The sequence below is a fragment of the Cheilinus undulatus genome, linkage group 10, assembly GCF_018320785.1.
Source record: "Cheilinus undulatus linkage group 10, ASM1832078v1, whole genome shotgun sequence".
Classification (NCBI taxonomy): Eukaryota; Metazoa; Chordata; class Actinopteri; order Labriformes; family Labridae; genus Cheilinus; species Cheilinus undulatus.
The window spans coordinates 38,282,959-38,305,513 of NC_054874.1; the positions used below are offsets into that span (position 1 = coordinate 38,282,959).

At 40.6% G+C, this 22,555-nt stretch overlaps 1 protein-coding gene across 1 annotated transcript in view; it reads left to right on the forward strand.

Moving 5' to 3' along the window:
* The first annotated feature begins 3,880 nt into the window (after positions 1 to 3,880).
* The window catches only part of slit3 (slit homolog 3 (Drosophila)), a 436,863-nt gene continuing 418,188 nt past the window's right edge, over positions 3,881 to 22,555 (forward strand). Inside the window, exon 1 of the mRNA XM_041797351.1 lies at positions 3,881 to 4,583. Coding sequence (XP_041653285.1) covers positions 4,402 to 4,583 — 182 coding nt within the window. The 5' untranslated portion in view covers positions 3,881 to 4,401. The remainder of the gene's footprint in view (positions 4,584 to 22,555) is intronic.

Consider the following 22,555-nt stretch of genomic DNA (forward strand, 5'->3'; position numbering starts at 1 on the left):
GGGGACGGACATGCGGCAAAGGGCCCCGGGCCAGATTCGAACCCGGGTTGCCCGCGTACATGGTGCGCGCCTTAACCACTCGACTACCGGCGTGCCCGCTGATACCTTTATATCTCATTTGGAGTTGGATGTTTTGTAGGTGACTTATAGGATTATGATTGCTAGATCCAATGATGCTTTAGTGAGAGTGATATGTTTCCACTGATACATAGTGTACAGGCCACATTTTCTTACCATAGTAGCTTTTGTAGCGCTGCATGTCATGTAAGCTGAGGGGGGTGATAACAAAGATCCAAGCACAGGCAGCTGAAATGGCTTCTCCACAGCCTTTTCAGGCTTCTTCTCGTTGAAAAGCTCCTCACTCCTGTGCTCCCCAGGCATGGCCAGCAGGGAGGAAACCTCGGGGCAGACCCAGGAAACTCTGGAGAGATTTAATTTCCCCGTACATCAGCAGGCACCGAGGGATCCCCCAGCAGGAGTTGCAGTTAGCTGCTGTGGAAATGATCTGTGCTGCTCTGCTCGCCCTGCTGCAGCCATCGATCTGACAGGAAACTGAAAAATGGTCAAAGGCAGCTCCATTTTCTTGGGTCCCCTCAGAGGTAAAGGAGCCTATGTGGTTGAGATTTGTTTTTAAAATTAACTTATGATGAATTATGTGGAGATGATACACATCTCAAAAGTAGAAACTGAAGTAGGGAAAAAGTATTTCTTTGGAGCTTTGATTATTGTTTATGCTTTTATGCCTTTGTTAGGAATGAACAGTAGATAGAGTTACAAACTTGGAGAGTGGGGAATTAAGAGCAGGAAGAGAGACACAGGCCGGACTTGAAACAGAACTGTCGAGTTTGAGGATAGATAGCTCAACTTTTAAGCGACTTTTCTCGCTCATTATGTCAAAACATTCAGTTAAGAGAATAGTGATCATGCTTACTAAATATACTGATAACAAGGTTTATGTAAATAACTTTTTAGGTGCAAACGGCAAAAGGTTCAAAAGGTACTAAATGTTCCCAAGAACTCCACATGGAGGTTTTTGCACACTCCTAGCAGGCTTTCATGTATTTAGCACTGTGGAGAGGCGTCCGTCTCACCACTACCATAAGCTCAGATCTGCTGAGGGCTGCAGTGATGGTTGTTCCTCTGGAACTTTGTCCCAACTCTGGAGCTCAGCCAGAGTAACCATCAGGTTCTTGGTCACCTCTCTTGTTGAGGCCCCTCTCACCTGCTCACTCAGTTTGGCTGGATGACCAGCTCTTGGAAGAGTCCTGGTTGTGCCAAATGTCTTCCATTTGGAAATTACTGGGGCCACTGAACTTTTGAGCAGGGGTTCTCAAACTTTTCAGCCCGTGATGCTCAAAATAACAGTAGCTACATTTCCATTACCCTTAGAAATGTGCAAAACCTCAGTAGTGCAATAAAAACTGGTTATGGAAGCACCTAAATTTCTTAAAGCCTGTCAAATACCGCTAAAACATTTTTACGCTCTCATGAGGAGGTTTTTCAGAGGTTTCGATATAGAAGTATATCGCAAAAGTGCAATGGAAACACTTTTTCTGCATTCACAAGTCACAGGACGTAAAGTATCACATGACCAGTTCACTCCAGGGCAACATGGCGCGGTATGTGTGGACAGAAGAGGAGACCCAGACTTTTCTTAACATCATACTTACACCCTTTTCCATGGCTTTTGCCATACATACAGACTTTGCCTTTGAACTATCATCCGCTGCCTTTGTCTTTTGTTCAAAATTGTCAAGGCAACCACTGTAGATGCAGTCATAACCGTACCAACATGCAACAGGTTTTGAACGTCCAGCTTCCTTGCAGCAGAGTCTTGCCAGATGAGATTTTACGAGAACTACGAGGCTCATGCCCAAAACTCCCTTCAATGGAAACACATTTAAAGATCATTTGAACTTAGTCAAAATTTTAGAAATATTGCTTTTATTTTGGGAAAAAACTGTAATGGAAACCCAGCTAATGCCTTAGGCTTGGAACCCTCGCTGAACCTGAGGGTGGTTGACGCATAGTTGAACCCAGCCATACATGTTTACAATAGTTAGACAGTGCAGACTTACGTTTTTTGTGAGCTCCCTTCATGTTTTTTTGCTCTGATTGGCCTGTAAAGATGTGGCAGAACGTTCATCCAATCACCCTCCAAGTTTTTTTTCAAAGGCTCTGCCCTTTCCCAAACACTGTCTTTGGGCGGTTTACCAGATGGATGTGTGAAACATCCATCTGGCATGTTAGGTTAAACCTTCAGTGCAACCTAACCTTCGTAGTCTTTCCGAGATCTGTGCCTTGCAACAATCCTGTCTGTGAGCTCTGCAGGCAGTTCCTCTGACCTCATGGCTTGGGTCTTTGCTCTGATATGCATTATCAGCTGTGATGCATTCTATAGAGAGGTGTGCCTCTTCAAAACATGTCCAGGCACTTTTATACACTACAGATGAACTCCAATCAATGTATAGAAACATCTCAGCAAAGACCGAAAGAAACAGGAAGAACCTGAATGAAATTTCAAGTGTTTTTGAAAAGGTTCAGAATATTTATGTCGATTTGATATTGGCACTGCTTTCTCACTGTAGCATCAGGCTGAAATATAACAAAACTGAAAACAGTGAGGGGGGTCTGAATACTTTCTGAGTGCACTGTCTGACAGACTATAGCACTATATCAGGCCTCAGACTAGTGCAATTTGCACAACAAGTTTCCCTCTGAAATCTACCTGCACCTCCCAGTCCTTAGCAGCCTTTTGCTGGGCTGGCTGGTGTCTTCCTATAAATTTCTCCCTCACTGACAAACTGAACTATGCCCTCTCTCACTGATGACATCCTGCATTCACCCTTCGCCTTCTGTTTTCGCCTTCAGTAATCAAATAATAAACTGGCTCAAGTCAGCTTCTTGTGAGTTTCTAACAGACTGGAAAAATTATGTTCTAATGAGCTTGAGTGGCAGAATGAGAGACTATGTCAGTTTGGTTCCAGTAATTACATTATTTATGAACCTTTAAGGAAAAGCTGTTGATAATTTGTTGAAATTTGAAGGAAATTGCCTAAATGAATTGAATTAATTTAGAGGACACTGATTTAATGAGAAGTGAAGATGACGGCGAGCTTACATTCTTAGTGTCTGGAAGTTTTCTCTTCTACCAACAGAGGGCAGCAGAGCTACTGCAACTTGCATGAAGGCAGACAGTAGCAGAGATCAGTGCTGAGACTAAGAATAGGAACTTTGAACTGTTTTAAATCTGAAATATTCACCTCAACTCAACACCAACTTTATTCCAAGTTTTTGACACTTGTCTTAAATCATTTCTCTAACCAAAAAGAACTCAATCAAAAGAGTTTTAATCCACTGGTTGATGCTTTTTTCAAGCCATTGTGGACTTAGTGGCATTTTCTAACACAATAGAAGATAGATGAAGTTTAATTACATTTCTTTCTAAGTGTGATTGATCTATCAGACTGTGTGTTTGTGTCAGCTGCTGCTGAAGCATTCATCATAAACAGAGACTCCCCTGGGATGATGCATTGAACCACATGCTCATAAAAGACATGGCTTCAAACCAATAAATGATCACAAAGTAAATCATCAGGATGATCTATGGGGGCTGTGACAAAAGAGGACGAGTTGCTGGGAAATTAGCAAAAATATGTGCTGTAATATGTCACTGCTGAGAGGGGGCTGAGAGTTTGGAGTTTTTGATTCTGCTGTGTGGGAAAATATCTGAGTTAAAACAGCAGAGATAGTCTGAGAGGGGAGAGTAAAAGTTTGAGGAGCTCTCTTACTTTTTGTTGGCATCAATTGAGGAGGAGAGAAGAGGATATTTGGGGGAAGTTCAGCCAAAATCTCTCTGTCTCTCACTACAACCTCCAGGCGTACCAGTCCGTGTTGCGCGTCTGCACACTCAACTTTTTTTTGTCCTGATTACAACTCCTCTGCTGCAACTCTCACTTTTTACTCCCAGCCGGCAGCGGAGGGATGTTCTCTGGAAGGAGGAGGAGGAGGTTACACCCGAGCTGAACATTTTCACCTTGGGAAGTTTGGGAGTCAGGCTGATAACTTCTTCCCGGGGAGTTTGTGAATGGAGGGAGACTTTTACGCATTGATTTGAGTGACGCAGGGTGAGATGTTTTAAACGGAGGAAATAAAAACTCAAATCGACATTTCCACCTATTCTGATTTTTAATGGCAAGGGATCGTTTTATGGAATTCTCACTGATCGATCAGTGAAACTTTCTGGAACTTCAGCAGCGAACTTCATCACTCCTTCCCTTCTTTTTTAAAAATCTTCCAACAGCCTTTTTTTTCCCCAGGATCATTACTTCAGCGGTGTCTTTCTTCCCCCCCTGCGGATTTTCAATTATCCTCGCTTTGGAAGTAATCTGAGTGGATATCATGCCTCTGGAGAAGCGCGCCGCGCCGTGCCGGCTTTGGGTTCTGGCTGCGGCGCTGCTGCTGTGCGCTGCCTCGGTGACTGGATGCCCACACAAGTGCAGCTGCTCCGGATCCCATGTGGACTGCCAGGGACTGGGTTTGAAGAGCGTGCCGAAGGGAATACCGAGGAATGCCGAGCGCCTGTAAGTCGAAATTTATGAGAGTTTAAACCAGTTAGTGTTTGACATTTCTCTCTGTGCGCTTTTGGCCCCTGGTCTTTCATATCTGAGAAGGTAAAGTTGGCTACAGGTGAAAAATGAACACGATAGGCGAAGACAAGTCTTCAGAATCGTTAGATAGAACATGAAAGCTGCAAACCGGACTACTTTTTAGAGTTTTAAACCAATATCCTTTAATAATTTTGAACATTCTCAGTGAAAATTTGGTGCGCAACGTTTTAAAAATTGAATTAAACGTATCCCTACCCTGCGTTCTTCTTTACTGGTGCTTTTGCACCAACTTTCATGGTAATTTAACTTGAATGCGTGTCAGATCTGACTTGCAGTGAGAGGTCAGACCTATCAATCTTAAGAGCATTTATTTGGTGTTGCATGTGGACACAGTCCTTTGGATCAACTTAAATCCTTATCAGCTCACCCAGCTAACATTTGTATCAACTGTATGAAAATGGCACACATTTATGTTGATAAGTAAATCAAGGTTTGAGCTGTTTTCTTGGAATGTTTGCAGATACTTTCAAACTTCATTTTAGCTGATACCGGCCTAGATTCAGATATACTTCTCTCTAAATATCTCTGTAAATATGTAGAGAAGTGTAGATCATGCCCAAACATTAGCCTCTGTCACATTTTAAAGTTTGAGGAATGAGGATGAACCAGAAAAAAGGACTACAGCTACAGAAAGTCTGTTGATCCTCCTTTAAAACTCCACAAACGTACTGATACAGCAAATATAGGGCAATATTTACAGCTGATATATTGGTTGTAAATATCAGTACCAATAATTAACTTTTTAAGCTATTATCTGCTGATATAATATGCAGATAGTGAAAAATAATAACAATACATTTTCCAAGTTCCTTCTACCTAAGATACTTTGGTCAATTGTGCACATGAAACTGCCCTTAAACTCACCATTGACCCCAGTGAACAGAGGCTGTAAAGAAAACAGACTGACGCAGCTTTTAGAGCGAGTATTTAACATTTTAAACGGGTCAAAATGAAAGGTGAGAAGAAGCTGTGCGCCCCTTAAATCTTTTTATATTCTTCCACACTCCGTTTTCCAGAAAGTTTTCCACGGTTTGCACATGATCCTAAAGTAAAGGGTAGATCCCCCAAACTCTAAACTGTGATTTCTCTGTGAAAGAAGAACTTTCTGCGCCTTTTTTCCAAACTTGAAGAGTTTCAAATGATATTCACTCCCATGCCACCTCTAACCCTGATCCTGACACGTTTACACCCCTGCAGCCACACACATGCACCCACGGACACACACCTTTATGCCGTGAAGGCATGGAAGCGATTATGCATGATAAGGGAGCAGGCGAAAAGCTCCGCAGGGGATCGACAACAGACCTAACGCTGAGACAACAAACACAATCAGGAGGGGAAATGTGAGGCCATGTTTGTGAGGATGTGGGGGGCATCGGTGGGTATGAAGGTGATTAGCATTTGGATTTTTAGTTTGACATGAATGTTTACAAGTGTATGTTTGTGCATGTTTACCCCTGTGTGATTGGGTTTCTTGCGTGCAGATGTGTGAGTGCGAACATACCTCCTCTGTCCCACCGAGCTGCCGTGACCTCCCAGGACCTGTTTGGCTTTTACACAGCAATCCCCTGAAGACATTTACACCCTAGCAAAATAAATAATTAGAGCAGGCTGTGATGGGGAGCCAGGATAAGGGGGTCCCCTGCTTCAAGCCAAGGGTCCCCAGGGTGGAATATTTGGGGTAGCAGCGCCCCCTCCCTTTCCTTTCACTCCAGAAACTATGTGTTTATGTTTCCCTGATTTATCCAGGTCAGTGTTTCAGCTGTGACTTTGGCCTGGAGTTGCTCTTTTCCTCCCTCTCTTCGCCTTTATCTCTCTCTCTCTTTCTCTGCAGATATATTTTAGGGAGTCTGAGATGGGAAACATTAAAATGGATGAGATTCCAGTTCTAAAGGTTACAGCAGATGGGAAACTTTTCAGGAAAGAGAGATGAGCGTTACGGCCCTAAGCAGGGATTTGGATTTGACTACCGGGAGGAGGTCCATGTGGGCGACAGATTCTCCAAACAAAAAGTGCCAAGTTTGTAAAGTTTGGAGTAAAAATGTCCCCAAGTAAAGTTCGCCAGAGTCTCTAATTGAATGTGATATTTACGTTAACATTCAGTAACTGAGAAATGCTGAAACTCCAGGGTTAAATTCCCCTTGTGACCTTTAAAAATCATCGTATTATGTTGCCTGATCAATGATGTAAAACAACCAATTCCTCTCGCGTTTGCAAATGTCACCAAATTAGGAGTATTTGTCGTGAGCTGAGAGAGAAAAGTCAGATGGAAAGCGCTGCATTTGAGCCAAATTGTGTTTCAAAACATTCGTGAACTCATCAGTCCGTTACCACTAATAAGTTGTCAACGTCATGCAAAGGCTTTAGACTACTTTTGTTATGACAATGTCAAGACTGGGGTTTAAAGGAACAGTTTCCATGGCAACAAAATCTGGCAATTGAGATTGTAATTAAAACAGAGAGTCACAAATATATTTAAATTTATTGAATCTGTTATTTCAGAAGTTTCCTGGCAGTAAGGTATATACAAATGTCGCAATGTTGAGGTAATTGGCTGGACACTGGTATGCATCAATTTGGCCAGAGAAACAACGCTCAGAGAAACTGTCCTGAAAAGAATCCTCTCACTGAAAAACACCAAGTTTTCAGTCCCAAATGCTCTTACTGTGAGGTTTAGAAGACCTCTCTGAAACTTTTTAGCTTTTTTATCCTTCGGGGGTATGGTAGCCTGGGTTCAAAACATGTACAATAGACTCCAGTCAGAGTGGCCTTCCTGGTTTGCTAGCAGCTTTTCTTCTTCATTTTGGGAAATGAAACCTAGAAACGAAAACGATGGTAGAAAAATATTGGAGTGCAGGATTTTAATTCAACAGAGACATCAATTCACAACAATGGGGTAAACAATGGAAGTGGGCAGAGCTGAGAAAGATGCCTCTGCTAGACTCGGGAATGTCTGGTGAGGCATTACAGGGGTTAGCATAGGCAACCAGCGATGGTAGACAATGATCGTAGGCAGCCAGACAAAAGCAGCTTCCAGTAGCAGTTTATACCAAAACATCCAGTGCCCCTTATGGCAGCTCTGTTGTGGTGGCTGCTATGAAAAGACACACCCCATTGCCATAAAAATTATGAATTTTCCTGGCTTTGCAAAACATTTGAGGTAATGTAAGCACTAGGGGTGTAACAAGCCATAAGTGTGGATTGGTTGATCAAATATCCACTTAAAGCTACACCTTTATTTTAAAAAAGTCCTGCCTGTTTCTGTCCATCTGTGTGTCCTCCTGAACTTTCAAACAAGCTAATGGTAAACCTGGCAGTTGCTAACAGCTAGCAACCAAGTTAGAGAGTACTAATAAGAAATCCACTGCAGTCTTGGCATTGTTTAAATATTTCAGACATAGACTACACCTGAAATGACCTCTGACCTATTTTACTGACTAGGTTGTATATTATCTCGATCTAAATACAACCACCAACCCCCTTGGATGTTTTACCCTTCTTTTAATTTTGAAACTCAGTCGAGGCTGACATAATTTGCCTTTTTTAAAATAAGTGACTGCATAAATATTCATCCCCCTTCAAGTCAGTATTTAGTAGATGCACCTTTGGCTGCAATCACAGCACTGAGTCTGTGTGGATAGGTCTCAACCAGGCATGCACATCTGGACACTGCAATTTTACCTCATTCTTTGCAAAACTGTTCAAACTCTGTCAGGTTGCACAGGGATTAGGCATAAACAGCCCTTTTCAATTTCAGCCACAATTTCTCTATTGGACTGAAGTCTGGGCTTTGATTCGGCCACTCCAGAACATTCACCTTGTTGTTTTTTAACTATTTCTGTGTAGCTTTAGCTGTTTGTTTCAGGATTCAGGATTTTACTTTATTTTATTGTATTCATTTTACCCTCTACCTTTACAAACCTTCCAGGGTTTGGCTACTGAGAAACATCCCAACAGCATGATGCTGCCACCACTGTGCTTCACAGTGGGGATGGTGTGTTTGTGGTAATGTGCAGTGTTTGGAGTCCGCCAAACATAGTGTCTTTTCAACTTTGCAAAATTTATGTAGACATTGCAGTACAGAAATTCGACACGTGTTGGAAAGGAGGCTGAAAATGAAATTGTATTGATTTATTTATTTTGCAGTTTGTCCCCTGTGACTTTGCAGTGATGTTCCCTGTGACAAAAATCATAAATACTCTTAATTATAAGCGATGTGCTTTCAGCAAAACAGATCCTGTGACATCACAATAAAGTTTTCCAGAAAAAAAAAGTCTTTGTAGGCATGATTTAAAACACAACTTTGGTTTCAAACACATTGATATTATGTCTAAGTGTCTAAAACCAGGAGTTCAACTATTTTTAATGGGTGAAAATACGTCTCTAACATAAACCGCTCAATTAAAGGGTTCTTCAATTTTAGTAACTTGTGAATGTCAGTGTTGAAAGGAGAGTGCAATGATGGTTAAACAGTAGAAGTCATTTTGCAGTAGTCTGTTATTTATAGTCCATGTGGAGACGAAATTCTACAATGTTTCTAAAATATAAAAAGTACATGAATGCAGCGTATCATGGACTTTGTTTTGTGACAATAATGATTCCAGCAGTCTATCTGAAACAAGATCTTCGAGAGCACTTTAAAACTGGGCTGGTCGGTTGAAGATCTCCCAAGTGAGTATCGAAGAGAAGTTGCTCAAAGCAGGTTCATAAATTAAAGGTTTTACAAGACTTAAGCGGTATCAGATATCTTTTTTTTTGTCTATAAAATTCCTATACGCACTTTTGATTTCTGCGTTGTATGTGTGTCGTGGTTTTCCTGCAAACTGGCGACGATTCATGAGAGACTCGCCGTTTTGCAGACACGTTCAGTTACACATTGAAGAATCCATAGAGAACATGAGATACATTTTCTCCCACCAATAGTAGTCTAACCACACCAAAATACTATGCATCGAAACCACAAGACATGTGGAGTTTGAGTAAGAAGCATGTCTCCTGCCTTATCTTGGGTGGAAAATCTTTTCGACTACAGCTCAACGGCTTGCTTTATCACTCTCTGGAGCCACATGTACTGAATCAAACAAATTCAGTGAGACTCAGTGGAGGTTTCTGAAAACAAATGTTGAAAATCACTGTTCAGTCAAAGAGAAGTGCATGACACAGAAAGAAAGCTTAGTTATGTATGAGGAGGCTTTGTGTTGAAAATACATACATAAAGAAAGATATCAATCAAAATGAAAACTGTTGGTGTTGTAAACTTAAAAAAAATATACTTTTAGCATGTTCAGTTTATACCTTTAAATCCAGTTCACTTCCTGTAACACCACAATCAGGACATAAGAGCTACATTTAGCCCCCACCTGTCATAACTGCAGCGTGAATTTCTTAAAACGCTCCGTTTTCCTCACTATTGTAAACAGAGCATTTGGAAAGGTTAACAAGAGAAAAACACTGGTGGCCTCATCTGTTCTCACATGCACTCATAGGCAGCCTCACAGATTACCTCAGGCCAGTCAATTCTGTAATGTCCTCCTTGGGAAGCCACTTGAGACCTCATTTGCATCTAATTTGAGTGGAGGACTTACTTAGGGAAGGGAGGGAGGCTTAACAGGCTTAACGATGCCGGTTAAAGTGAATTGGAAAATGGGGGACGGCTTTTCTCTCCTGTGTCCAATTCACACCTGCCCTACAGGGATTGAACAGACACACAAACCCTGGAGTGTTGATTTTTGGAGACACGAAATTCCAAACTGTTGCCCTAACCGTTGGGAAATGTGGGGAAATGGGACTCTGGGAAGTCCAGAGGGGGTAATCAGGGAATGTTTGATTTAAAACTGTGTGTGTGTATAAAGTTATGTTATGTTAGGCAACTTTATTGTACTTGTAGGTAGGGGTGGGCGATATGGAAAAAAAAAATTCTATCACAATTTTTTTTATGGCCAGATGACGATCTCGATTTTATCACGATTTTTTTCATTAAATTTCTAAGACAAATTTGCAAGTTAGTGACCAGAAAAAACAACCTTTTCTCTGATTTTTCTCTATTTCTTCTGCACCATCCTGTTGGCCAATGCATTATATGTATGTGTGGGTGTGTGTATGTATGTGTGTATATATATATATAATGTCTTATCCCACAATATATTACATTTATTTATTAACATTTATTTTCCTGCATTCTGATCTATTCTGTCTTCTGGAACCAATTTCTAAATTGTCTGCAAAATTATTATGTCTGTCTTCATCTGTGTTTTAAAATCTACTACTGTTTATTAAGCACATTTTATACTTTGTTTGCATTTTAAAGTATATGGTCTTTAAAAAGAATTTCTGCAGCTGAAGCTTTAAACAAGTAGCCTGTACATAGAGTATGCAATTTAACATCACATTTACTTCAGCCTTGATTACAGACTGCTAAATAAAGAAAATATAAATATGACACACATTTGAAGAATTTTTAGGACGTGGTTATGCAGTTAAGTAGTGACTGTATGTTATTTTAACACAATTTTGATGTTGATTTAAAAAAGGTCGTGTATACGTTGATTTACTGCTCTGAATGAGGCTGTGATGAGCAGTGACATAAACGTGTCACACTGGCACCTGTCTGCTGCTACAATGAAGAGGAGGAAAGGCAGTATTACGTGCTGCAGCAGTATGAATGTAGGCCAAAGAAACTCCGCTGAACCACGGTATGTGGACGGCAGACCGGAGGACGCTGTTTAGAGCTCATCAAAAAAATGTTGATAAGCTTTGTGCAGATTGTGCAAATAAATATTTTTTTTGCACACAGATGGTTCAGAAAACCAAGACGAAGCTTCGTATAAGAGCTAGAAATCGTCATGAGAACTTAACCTTAAGTTTCACTTTTGCAGTGTGAGTCTCCGGTGCATCTCCACTAGTAGAGCCGATCCTATGATAAAACAGATTAAGCAGATCGCCAACACATTCTATGTCTTCACGATCTGAGATCATCTTATCGCACACCCCTACTTGTAGGTAGAGTGAGTTAATAGAGGGGGAGCCTGCCTCCTTTCCCACACAGTCAACAGCACATGGTAAAATACACGAAAAACAGTGGGCAGTTTTAAAATAGTAATCACTGATGTAATATCCATCAATAGACTAATTTCATACTTTTTTCTTAATTTGATTGCATTTTACTGTGTGCATCACATAAAGCCTGACTAATATTGTTTATTTGCTTCCAGTTCTGGTGTTTGTGGGGAAAAGTTAGTCAATTAAGTACCTATTAGATTGATCAAACTTATATGAATTTAGTATCTAAATCAAACAGATGCATGATTTTTAGACTCTTATCAGAGTTGTTTTTATTTTTGTATAAAACATTTCAAGAAAGAACTCATGGAACCAACAAACAAGCATTGCTGGGTTGCAGATTGCCCAGTGGTTAGGTGTTAGTTTCGGGTCAGGCCTGTGGCTCTGCTGCTGCAGTAACTGTCTAGGGTCAGTTACTGCAGCTCTGTCATGCCTTCGCTATATGTTAAATCGGGTATGTGCGTGATCTGCGGTTCAGTGAGTTCACTGCTGCAATCAACAGGTTGCCTGAGCCAACTCTACACAAACTAATTTCAACTGCCTATATTTCTGTTCTCTCGCTAACGGCACTTTGAAAAATTTTGGCCCATATTTTACCAGCAACACCTTCTCTACTTTCTGCGTCGTCTTGGCAATTTCTCCTCTTATTTCTCCTCCCAGCCCTGTCTGCATCCCAATTTTGTTTCTTTTTACCTCATCCCTTGCCCTTTCTCCCCCTGTCCCTCTCTCCTCTCTGCCTTGTGTTGTTTGCCTCTGTTTTTTTCCCCTCTCTGGGATTTTTTTCACAAGACTTTCTCTGACCTCCACCTCCCCCTCCAACACACACTTCCACACACCTCCAGTTTGCCAGCAGCATCTCTCCAGTCAAGTTTTCACAGCTCCCATTTCCCATCAGCATGCCAACCTACCACAGAGAGCTCAACAATAGGGCCCTGCCAGTGTGTATGCATGCATGCAAGTATTGGTGAGTGTCGGAGTTTGTGTGTATAGAACAGCCACATACACGTTCCAGCTCCAGCTTCTGGCTCTTATCAAAGCTTGGTGTTGATTGGTCAGCGGACGCTGTAACCACCACACCCTCGGCTATGAAACTGCATTCCATGGTGGGACTGGAATCTTTGTGTTTGTGTGTGAGTGTGTGTAATCTTTGAATACTTTGGTGCTAACCTGAGCATGAAGCAGAGCAGCTAATTTGTGCTGACACAGTTCCTGTCCCCCACATTTAGAATCATTTGATGGAATTGAAACCAATCAGTGATCACTGAGGCATCATGGTGTTTGATTCAGTTTTGGCTCAGCCCCTTACACTTGCGGATGAAGCATTTGCCTTTAGTCTCTGCACATAATATTGTGTTGCATATAACTGCATTCCAAAGCCAAAAAGTCTTACAAGTCAAAGATGTTCTTAAATTGTTTTTATAATTTCTCCAAATCTCTTATTTCCATGTTGTGTCAATGCTTTCCCATTTCTTCCCAGAAACAGGTCATACGAGTAGTCAAGCACTGAATTTACACTGGTTAGCTTTGCTGTCAATGTAGGAATGAAACATTAAATACAAAAAAATAAAACTGAAAAAATGCAAAACTAAGATTGAAATATGTACATGCTCTTGTTAAATATTTCTTTCTAGTATTTACAAGTCGGTGTGCCTTGATAGTATGGTTGCAAAGGGTGCAAGAATGCTGACTAGACATGAAAAATTAGATATGTAAGGATGAGGGTGGCTTCACATGAGTTGGATAAGATAATTTACACTAGTTGATTAGCGCATATGTACATATAAGGTCAGGCATTTTGCCACAAAGATCCTTTTAACAGTATCCAAGTTATTGTGAAAAGACCAATTACTGCAGAATTTGAGTAGAGAAAATTATTAATTAGTACAGTTAATAGATTAATTAGTGCAAATATGCATTAGGTGAGGCACCACAGTGAGCTTTCTTACAGTATCTGAGCTGCAGTAAAGCAGTAAGAGACACTGCTGAATAATGGCAGCACTATTGTTGTTGTCTTTGTCCACTGTTGTATTTTACTGGGAAAAATGTTCCTCCAGATAAAAGTGTTCCTAAACAGGACACTTTTATCTGGGAATATTCAGGCTGTTGCTGTCATTTGCGGTGGTTGTGTGGTTGCCAGGACAGTGTGACAGTGAGTTGTTCTCTGGTTTTCTGTCTGTGTATGACCTTCAATTTCATAGTATGTATGTATGTATGTTTGATGCATGTCCTTAGCTAATTAGTGTTGAATTTTGTTCGTGCAGTCTTTCTATACATGCAGGCTTATTTTAGGAGTGCTTTAGTCAGCACACACGCCGTGGTTAGTGTTGAACAAAAGCCATCATTGAATAAAGAGAGTTCTTTACTGTTATCGTGGGTATGATGGTGATGTAATACATCTGAAGAGCAGCCCAGTGTTATTGCTAAAGCAGACAAGTCTAACTAAGAAGTGGAAACCACAATGAGCTTGCTGTTCTTGAGCAGCCTCTGAATGTCACGCCTATCATCTGCGGCCATCTCGTGGTAACCATTTTGTGCCCTTCCAACGATGTTTGTTTCACTTACGGTATGCCAAATGGCACAAGCGAGGGTAACCAATATTTAGGCTCTGATTCTAGGTCAGTGGGTGATATTCACTTCTCTGAGTTTCTCCAGCGTGCGGGCAGCTGACCTTTCTATATAATGACTTTCAGTCTGCCAAGTAGGCAGCCAGCTGGCACTCTGCACGGGCTCTGCCCTTCTGGGAAACAGAGCAGGCTGGCAGCGTTGAAATATACACACGTACACTCACATGTACTGTACTCACTTACAATGTACACACAACCAGGGAAAGACATGTACGCACTGTATGGAAAATCAACCACATATATGAATGAACACATGAAAGCATGCATTAATGTATACATTATTATTCTGCACAAACATAATGGTTTCATTCCCAACCTTATACATTCATACTCTGCCATACCAAAACCTGCCCTAATAATAATATTAACCCTTTGGAGACATGATTTTTCATTTTCCAGTGATATTTTTCCTTACCTATGGAAGCCATACATACGTATTCAGAATCTTTGCAATAACACTTGAAATTTAACTCAGGTTCCTCCCATTTCCTTGGATCTTTGCTGAGATGTTTCTACACCTTGATTGGAGTCCACCTTTGGTGAATTCAATTGATTAGACATGATTTGGAAAGGCACACATCTCTCTATGCAGAGATGCAGCTGAAAATGCATTTCAGAGCAAAAACCAAGCATAGGGTCAAAGGAACTGCCTGAAAGGATCAGAGAGAGGATAGTTTCAATACACAGATCTGGGGAAGGCTACACATTTTTTTGTCGCACTGAAGGTTCCCCAGTGGACAGTGGCCTCCATAATTCTCCACTTGGCCAAACTGAGCAATAAGACATGAAGGGCTTTACATTCTTGAAACTGCTTTGTTAAAAAAAAAAAAAAAAAAAAAAAAAACATTTGGATTGTTTTGGTAACCCAGTACTGGGTCCAAAAGAGACTGACCCAGCCCTGAGTTATTTCAACTCTGCAGGGTTGGGTTATGGGGTTGACCCAAAAATTGGGTAAAAATGACCAGGTTGGGTAGAAGCTACCAAAAACTGAGTTTCAGATTTTTTTGTTCCTTAAACAAAGCCATCCCTCCATCATCCTCTGCTTATCAGGGGCTCAGATTCCAAGACCAGACCAGATATATAATCCCATGCAGCACATTCGGTGTCTTCTTCAAGGCCTCTCTCTAGCCGGACATGCCCAGAGTGAAGAGACAGATGCAGAGAAAGGAGGCACCATAAGTTTAAAGCCTTTGCAGTTTTTCCTATTGTATGCCAACCCCTTTCACAGGAACCAACTCAGTGGATGACTACACTCATGGAGCATAAGTGTTTAGCATAGAAAAGTAATAATTCACCAAAAAAATGAGCAAAGGGATCCTAACAATGATCAGTGTACCACACACAACATCTAAACACATATAAATGCATCTAAAACATATCTAAACAACCCTTAAAAAGCATGATGGGAAAACTCCACCCCCCAAATTAGAAATAGCAATATCCTTTCCCTCGCTCATTAAGCAACCCAACCCATGACCCAACAGCCTTGATCCAGTATTTGGGTTATAAAAATAACCCAGCATTTTTTAGTGTTCTGTGGCCTCCATAATTCTCAAATGGAAGAATTTTGGCACAACAAGAGTCTTCCAAGAGCTGGTCAACTGAGCAAGTGGTTTGGTAAAAGAGGTGACTAAGAACCCGATGGTCACTCTGACTGAGCTCCAGAGATCCTGTGTGGAGATGGGACAAAGTTCCAGATGGACAGTCATCACTGCAGCCCTCCACCGATCTGGGGCTTTATGGCAGAATGGATAGATGGAAACTTCTCCTCAGTGAAGAACAAATAAAAGCCTTTGCTGTTTGCAAAAAACTCCATGTGAAAAATTATGAAAATCATGAAGGTTGTTGCTTGGTTGTAACACAACAATTTACCTGCAAACAACTGACTACTTAAAAGGGTCTAAAGGGAGTGAATTTAAACTTAATACGACATTTAATGCGGTATCAGTAGTTGATACTGATATTAGTACCAGTGCCACTGAAAGCATCAGTTTGAATGCATCATCAGTGAAATTTGCACCAATATTATTTTACTATTATCACCTTTATCTCACACCAAAGTTTACCTAAGTAACTGTTCAGATTTGCCTTGGTACATTTCTACCAGCGAGAATGAAAAATGTGTTGTCAACATTCAGACACCTACTATAAATGCAGTTCAACCAAACTGTTTTATGTTAGAAACAAGCAGGAACTGAAATGAATAACTCAGTCTTTGCAGAGAAAAGCCTACCATATGTGAGCGGTGAAGTACTCCAAGTATGAACGGTCAAAGTGGGACCACAAAGATGGCAGCTTAACTGTGATGGATGGTTTCAGTGAACAATTTTGTAGATAATTTCACAGTTTGCCTTAATTTGCTCTTCAAAGAAAGTTTTGCTAACCTGAAGGTTGTTCAGACCTCTCAGACAGTCCAGCAGCATGTGGGCTTTGCTGTTTTAAAAGCCATTTAACTGCCTTATTACATCTCTTGGTTTGTATAGTTATATTATTACAGATAGGAATTTTGGTTTGATGGCCAAACTACTAAAATAAGCTCCAGCTTGTATGAAACCAGATTTTTTTTAACCCTCAAAGAAGTCTTTGAAGTCATAAGAACCAGCCAAAAATGTCCTCACTCTCCAGAAATATCCCATCTCAAGGACTAAAAATGGTTCCTCACAAAGATAGTAGGCAGACACATGCATAGACGAATGAAACTGGTACATTTATGCATACACATGCCTGGAAACACGGGGGTATGTATGCACGGGGCCACACACGCTGCACACTCATTATTAGGCAACACACACACTGCTCACTCTCGCTCTTCTTAAACATGCGATTGGTCATAGATGGAAAGTTGGAGGCTGTGTCACACAGAAACTACTTAGAGTCACGAATGACCTTCTGTGACTTTCTCTCCAAACAGAAGTCCCCAGAGCGGAGGACTTCATAGTGTTCTGAGGCTGGTTTTTGTGTGAGTGTGTGTGCAGTTGTTTGATGTTAACAAGCTATGCCACTGTTTTGTTAGGCCACTGTCACCAAAGCAACACATTATATCCCTGCTGCAGGGACCACTTTTCTCACTGTGTGTTCCTGTGTTATACTTAACTCCACATATTTGTGTGTAGCTGCTAAATGGCTGTCAGAATATTCAATACTTTAGTACTTTTCAATACCCCAGTACTTTGTCTAATTGTCAGTGGTATTGAAAACACAGAAGTTTAAAAAATACAGATCTTCAGTCATGTTTTGTCCAACAGCTGCCACCAGCTGAAGAAGGAGCAGTGGTGGTCCTTTCAGCATAAATGCATGTGTTTTTATGTTTGTACACAGTGAAGGCAGAAAGTTAGCAAGTGATACCTTGCAGTCAGTTCTCATCAAAAAGGTATGGATCATGCGGACACCTTCTACAATTATCAGAATTATTTGGCGGTGGACGACAAGTCGTCTTAAGCTGGGATCATACATTGTTTGTCCTGCAGTATACAGGGGGAAACTTTGTCCTAACATTGGGCTGACAAGCTGCTCCTGACCAGTCAGATGAACTTCTGGATGTTTGATATTTTGGTCAGACAACTGCACACACACTGAGAGCAGAGCCATGAGTAGATTCCCTACTTTCAGTGCTTTTTTCCTTTGTAAACTCAGACAGCATCTGAAATCCCCATACTGTAGCTGACATGCCTGTCAGATGTGCCATCCTCTCTTATCATTAAAAATAAGACCAAGCAGGACACTTATGTGGCTCTTCAGCTGACCAAAGTACTTAAACAGCATCACTCAAAGTGTAAGTTTTTTGTTCTAATTGATCTCCCTGCCTCATTTAAAACAGTGGACCACAGCATTTTATTAAAAAGAATTCAAGAATGGATGGAGCTGTCTGGAACAGCCCTGAACTGGTTTGAAACCTGCCTTCAAGACAGGAGAGTACAGTTCAAATAAAGTGGGTGCTAAGTGTGGAATACAAGGTTCCATTCTTGAACCACTCTTATTTAATCTCACATACTCCCACTTCCAAGTCATTCAAAAATACACTTTAAATCACCATAATCATGCAGATAATTCCCAACTTTACGTGACACTATCTTCAAACAACATTGATCCCATAAACTCCCTCACTCAGTGTCTGGATGCCTTAGATTTTTGGATGTCAGAAAATTTCTACATCTCAGCAGAGACGAAATAGAACTCCTCATTTTTGGTCCAAAAACTCAGAGACGCAAAGTTTCTTTTCTTATCAGCTCCATCGCTTTAAACTGCAAGACAGGAGCAAAAACACTTGGTGCAACCTTGGACGGTGATTTAAACTTCAAGAACCACATCAATCAAATGCCAAAATCAGCATTTTACCATCTCAAAGTTTGAAAATTAGAAACCTATCAGCATCTGATGCAGAGAAATTAGTGCATGCATTTATGACATGCAGATTACTGTAATGGTTTATTCATCTGTTCAGAGACTACAGGTAATTCAAATGCAGCTGCAAGAGATCTCTCCCAAACTACAAACTTTGAGCACATCACACCAGTGCTTAAAATCCTCCATTGGCTCCCAGTTGAAACTAGGATTGATTTGAAGATTCTGTTCCTTGTGTACAAAGCACTGAACGGCCTTGGCCCTCAGTTCATTAAAGACATGCTAATAAGTGATACGCCAGCTAGTCTCACTACAGGCATTTTGACAATTCCTGGAATAAATTCCAAAGCAGGGGAGGCTACTTTCAGTTTTTTGTGCCCTGAGTAAATGGAACGCCCTGCTGGAAGACCAGAGAGGGGCTCCAAAATTAAATACTTTCTTTACTTTTGCATCAGTTTGTGGTTAGATTTCATTGCTTGCTTTCAGCGTGTGTTAAGTTGATAACTTGTCACATGCTTGTTTTGCTCACATTCTGTTTATTGTGCTCTCAATTTGCAATACAGTAATGGTTGTGAACACTTTGCATGGGACTGTGAAGCGGATTGTGTAGCCTGATGTATTAAATGTGCAATATAAATAAAGTTTAATTTAATTTGATTTGAAAAATGATGTGTTGTTCACAAATGAGGCAGTTTTATGCATGCATGAATGATGTGGCCTTTTTCCTTTCCTGGTTGTCATTGTTATTAAATACGCTACAGAATTAGGGGATTATCTTTACTCCACACTGTTCAGCCACAGCCACAGTTACTACTCAGAGGTAAAACACTCATGTTTTATCAATGTTTTCAGTAACACAAATGCACATATGTTAGCCATAGATCCAAACTTTCTATTCAAATGAGACACCAAATCTGACTCAACATCAGTCTGTGAGACTTTTCGAAAGAATGCTCACCGGCATTTGTCAGAGTCTACTGACACAATTGTACAAGGTGAGCACTCAGCATGGGCAGAACCTTCAGATAAAATCTAAAAAAATGATTCAGTCATACTGTGTGACTGTTATAGATTTGGCTTAAAATGATCCAGTGTGGAAGGTAACTAATTACATTTACTCAAATTACTGTAACTGAGTTGTTTTATGGGGTATACTTGTACTTTTTTGAGTAGATTTTCAAATCAACTATTTTACTTCTACTAAAGTAAGTTTTAACCAGAGTACTTTTACTAAAGTACACCACTCTTGTACTTTTCCCACCTCTGTTGACGACACAGTAGCACGTAAAGAGAGAGTGATTCCACATGACAACCCAAAACAGCAAAAACTGGAGTGATGAAATCTCAGGTTTAATCATTTCAGAGTTGATTTTAACTCCCAGCATATAATTTTAACTCCCTTCTGAGTGAAATGGTCTTCAGAGTTGGAGTTCTTTGACAGTGTTGATCCACCAATGTTTGTTCAGCCTTGTAGAGTCAATAAATCTAAGCTCCGCCCCCTGTGATTTAAAATCCGGGGGGATGTACGGGCAGAGTTCCCATCATGCCTCTGGACAGAGTGTATAGAAGTTTTTTTTTATGTGTTGGGATGTGTTTAGATGTTGTTGGGGTACTGGGTGTTTTCAGACAGACATGGTTCTGGTTCTGGCACTGGTTCCGTTATGGGGTTAGGGTTAGACTCAGAACCTTAGTGTTTTCTGGTGAACCAGCCTTGTTCACACCAGTTTAATCAAAACCAAAGTGGGAAGACATGATGGAGATGTATAACCATGTCCTGCTCCACTTTTGCCCAAGTCTTTCAGACAGTCCCGGTATTCCTTCTTCAGTTTCTTGAGTAAATCAATTATTTGGTATGGTGTTCAGGTGAACCCAGCCTTTGCCATCTCTTCTGCAAGTTCGGTATATAACGTGCTCTTCCTTGTACTACTCTCCAAGCTTCACCTTGAATTCTGTCAATGCCCAGATCACAGCCAAACAGTTTGTCTCCCCGGCAGACCACTTTTTCTTTTTTTTTTCTGCTCATCTTCACAACCTAGAATGAGATGCACCCACTGATGATGTCACGGTTCCCAAGAAGGAACCAACTATTTTTGGTTCCAGCTGAGAACCGACTTTTCAGGTTCAGAAACAATTTTTTTCCCGGTTTGAACACGTCAGCTGGTTCAAATTCCGGTTCAAAAACCGGAACCAGCACGGAGCCCTGCCAGTCTGAAAGGCTTGACAGTGATCCCTACTGGGGTTCTCTTGCTCATTTGAGACACATTTGCACCATGAGTGAAGTTATCTGCTGAGTTAGAGTTCCCGCCTGTGACTTCAAGCATTCCTAAAGGAGGCATGGTGCATATTCTGAGGATCTTGAGGTTGATTCTCTGCTCTTTTCTTGACGGAGGAGACCCAAATTACCACAGATTTTCAAGTTACTGTAGCTCTGTCAGACTGGGAAATATTTAACATTTTTAAAGTTGTGTTTAACTTCATGTAGTGTGGGCCAGTACTGACACTTTTAAAGTGTTGAATTCAACTATATATGAGTTTACTTACAATACTTACAATGTTGCTGTGTATTTGACTTTATTATAGAGGTGTGACTTTACCTGAACAACCTGGATGGAGAAATAACTATCTTGTTTTTGACAATAAGAAAAGGTCATATTTCAGTGTACACAGATTGTAATCGTCAGTAGCTCAGTACTTAAAGTAAACTTTAAATGTGTCATTTTTTACTTTAATTGAAGTAAATTTATAGAGCTGCACTTTTACGTAAGTATTTATTAACCGCAACAACTGTAGTTGGCACAGTAGTTGTGTACTTTTTCCACCTCTGGAATTTGCACAGTGTAGACCCAGATGTTCAGTGACAAGCTGGCAGAAGAAGAGAAGGATAATGCATACAGTATTACATCAACCTGGACCATTTTGAGGCGCTTTATCTTTGATCAATTAGATACAATGTATTATTATGTAATTTTCCTGTAATATATCAGTTATTGCAGAATGTAACCTGATATGGTTATTGTGGGTCATTTATTTATTGAATTGATTTTTTCCATCTTTTATTGAATAAATCATAAGATTCTCTGTTAGGCTCATCTGTACTTGATAATGACTAGACAGCGTGCAAAAGTTTGATTTTGATTTTTTTTCATTAAAAACAAGAAATCTTGAATATAAGGTGCCAATAACTTACATTTATGTTGCTCTGATATCAAGCAGGTATTGATGAAGTTTTAATAGTATAGTATCATAGTTTATAATCTGGTATACAACCAGATAGGCATTTATTTGTATTTATTTGTGTACAGGCCACACAGAGAGAATGTCTCAACAACCTGCCTTAATGCTCAGCAAAGTTTGACTTTTATGTTCAACTAAAGCTAATGGAGAAACTTGTCACTGCCTTTTATAGCATCTCTACCTTTCACTTTCTCATCCTTACCCTTCCTGTCTTGGCTTCTGTTGAGGAAGCAGCAGTCCTTGTTCTTGTCAAGTAGCCTCTCTGCAGCCAAATTACCCCCCACCCCCCAACTCACTTACATCCAGCAGCAGTAAATCTACACAAAAGCAATGCAACCCTATAAACCGGAGCAAAGAAAGGAGCTAACCAAATACAGCACGAGTTTATAGCCCTGTTTGGCTCGTGGCTCTAAAAGAAAGGGATGCTTGCAGGCGACTCCCTAATGTGGTCAAGCCCGCATGGTTAACAGCGACAGCAAACTATGAGTTTCCTGAGGCTGAGCGGCGTTAACATTGAACAGAGACTGTGAAGGACGGAGAAATAAACTGTGACTGACAGAAAACAAAGCAACAGATGGTGAAACATAGACTCAGGGTGCCATTTCTTAAATTCTTTGATGCTTTTTG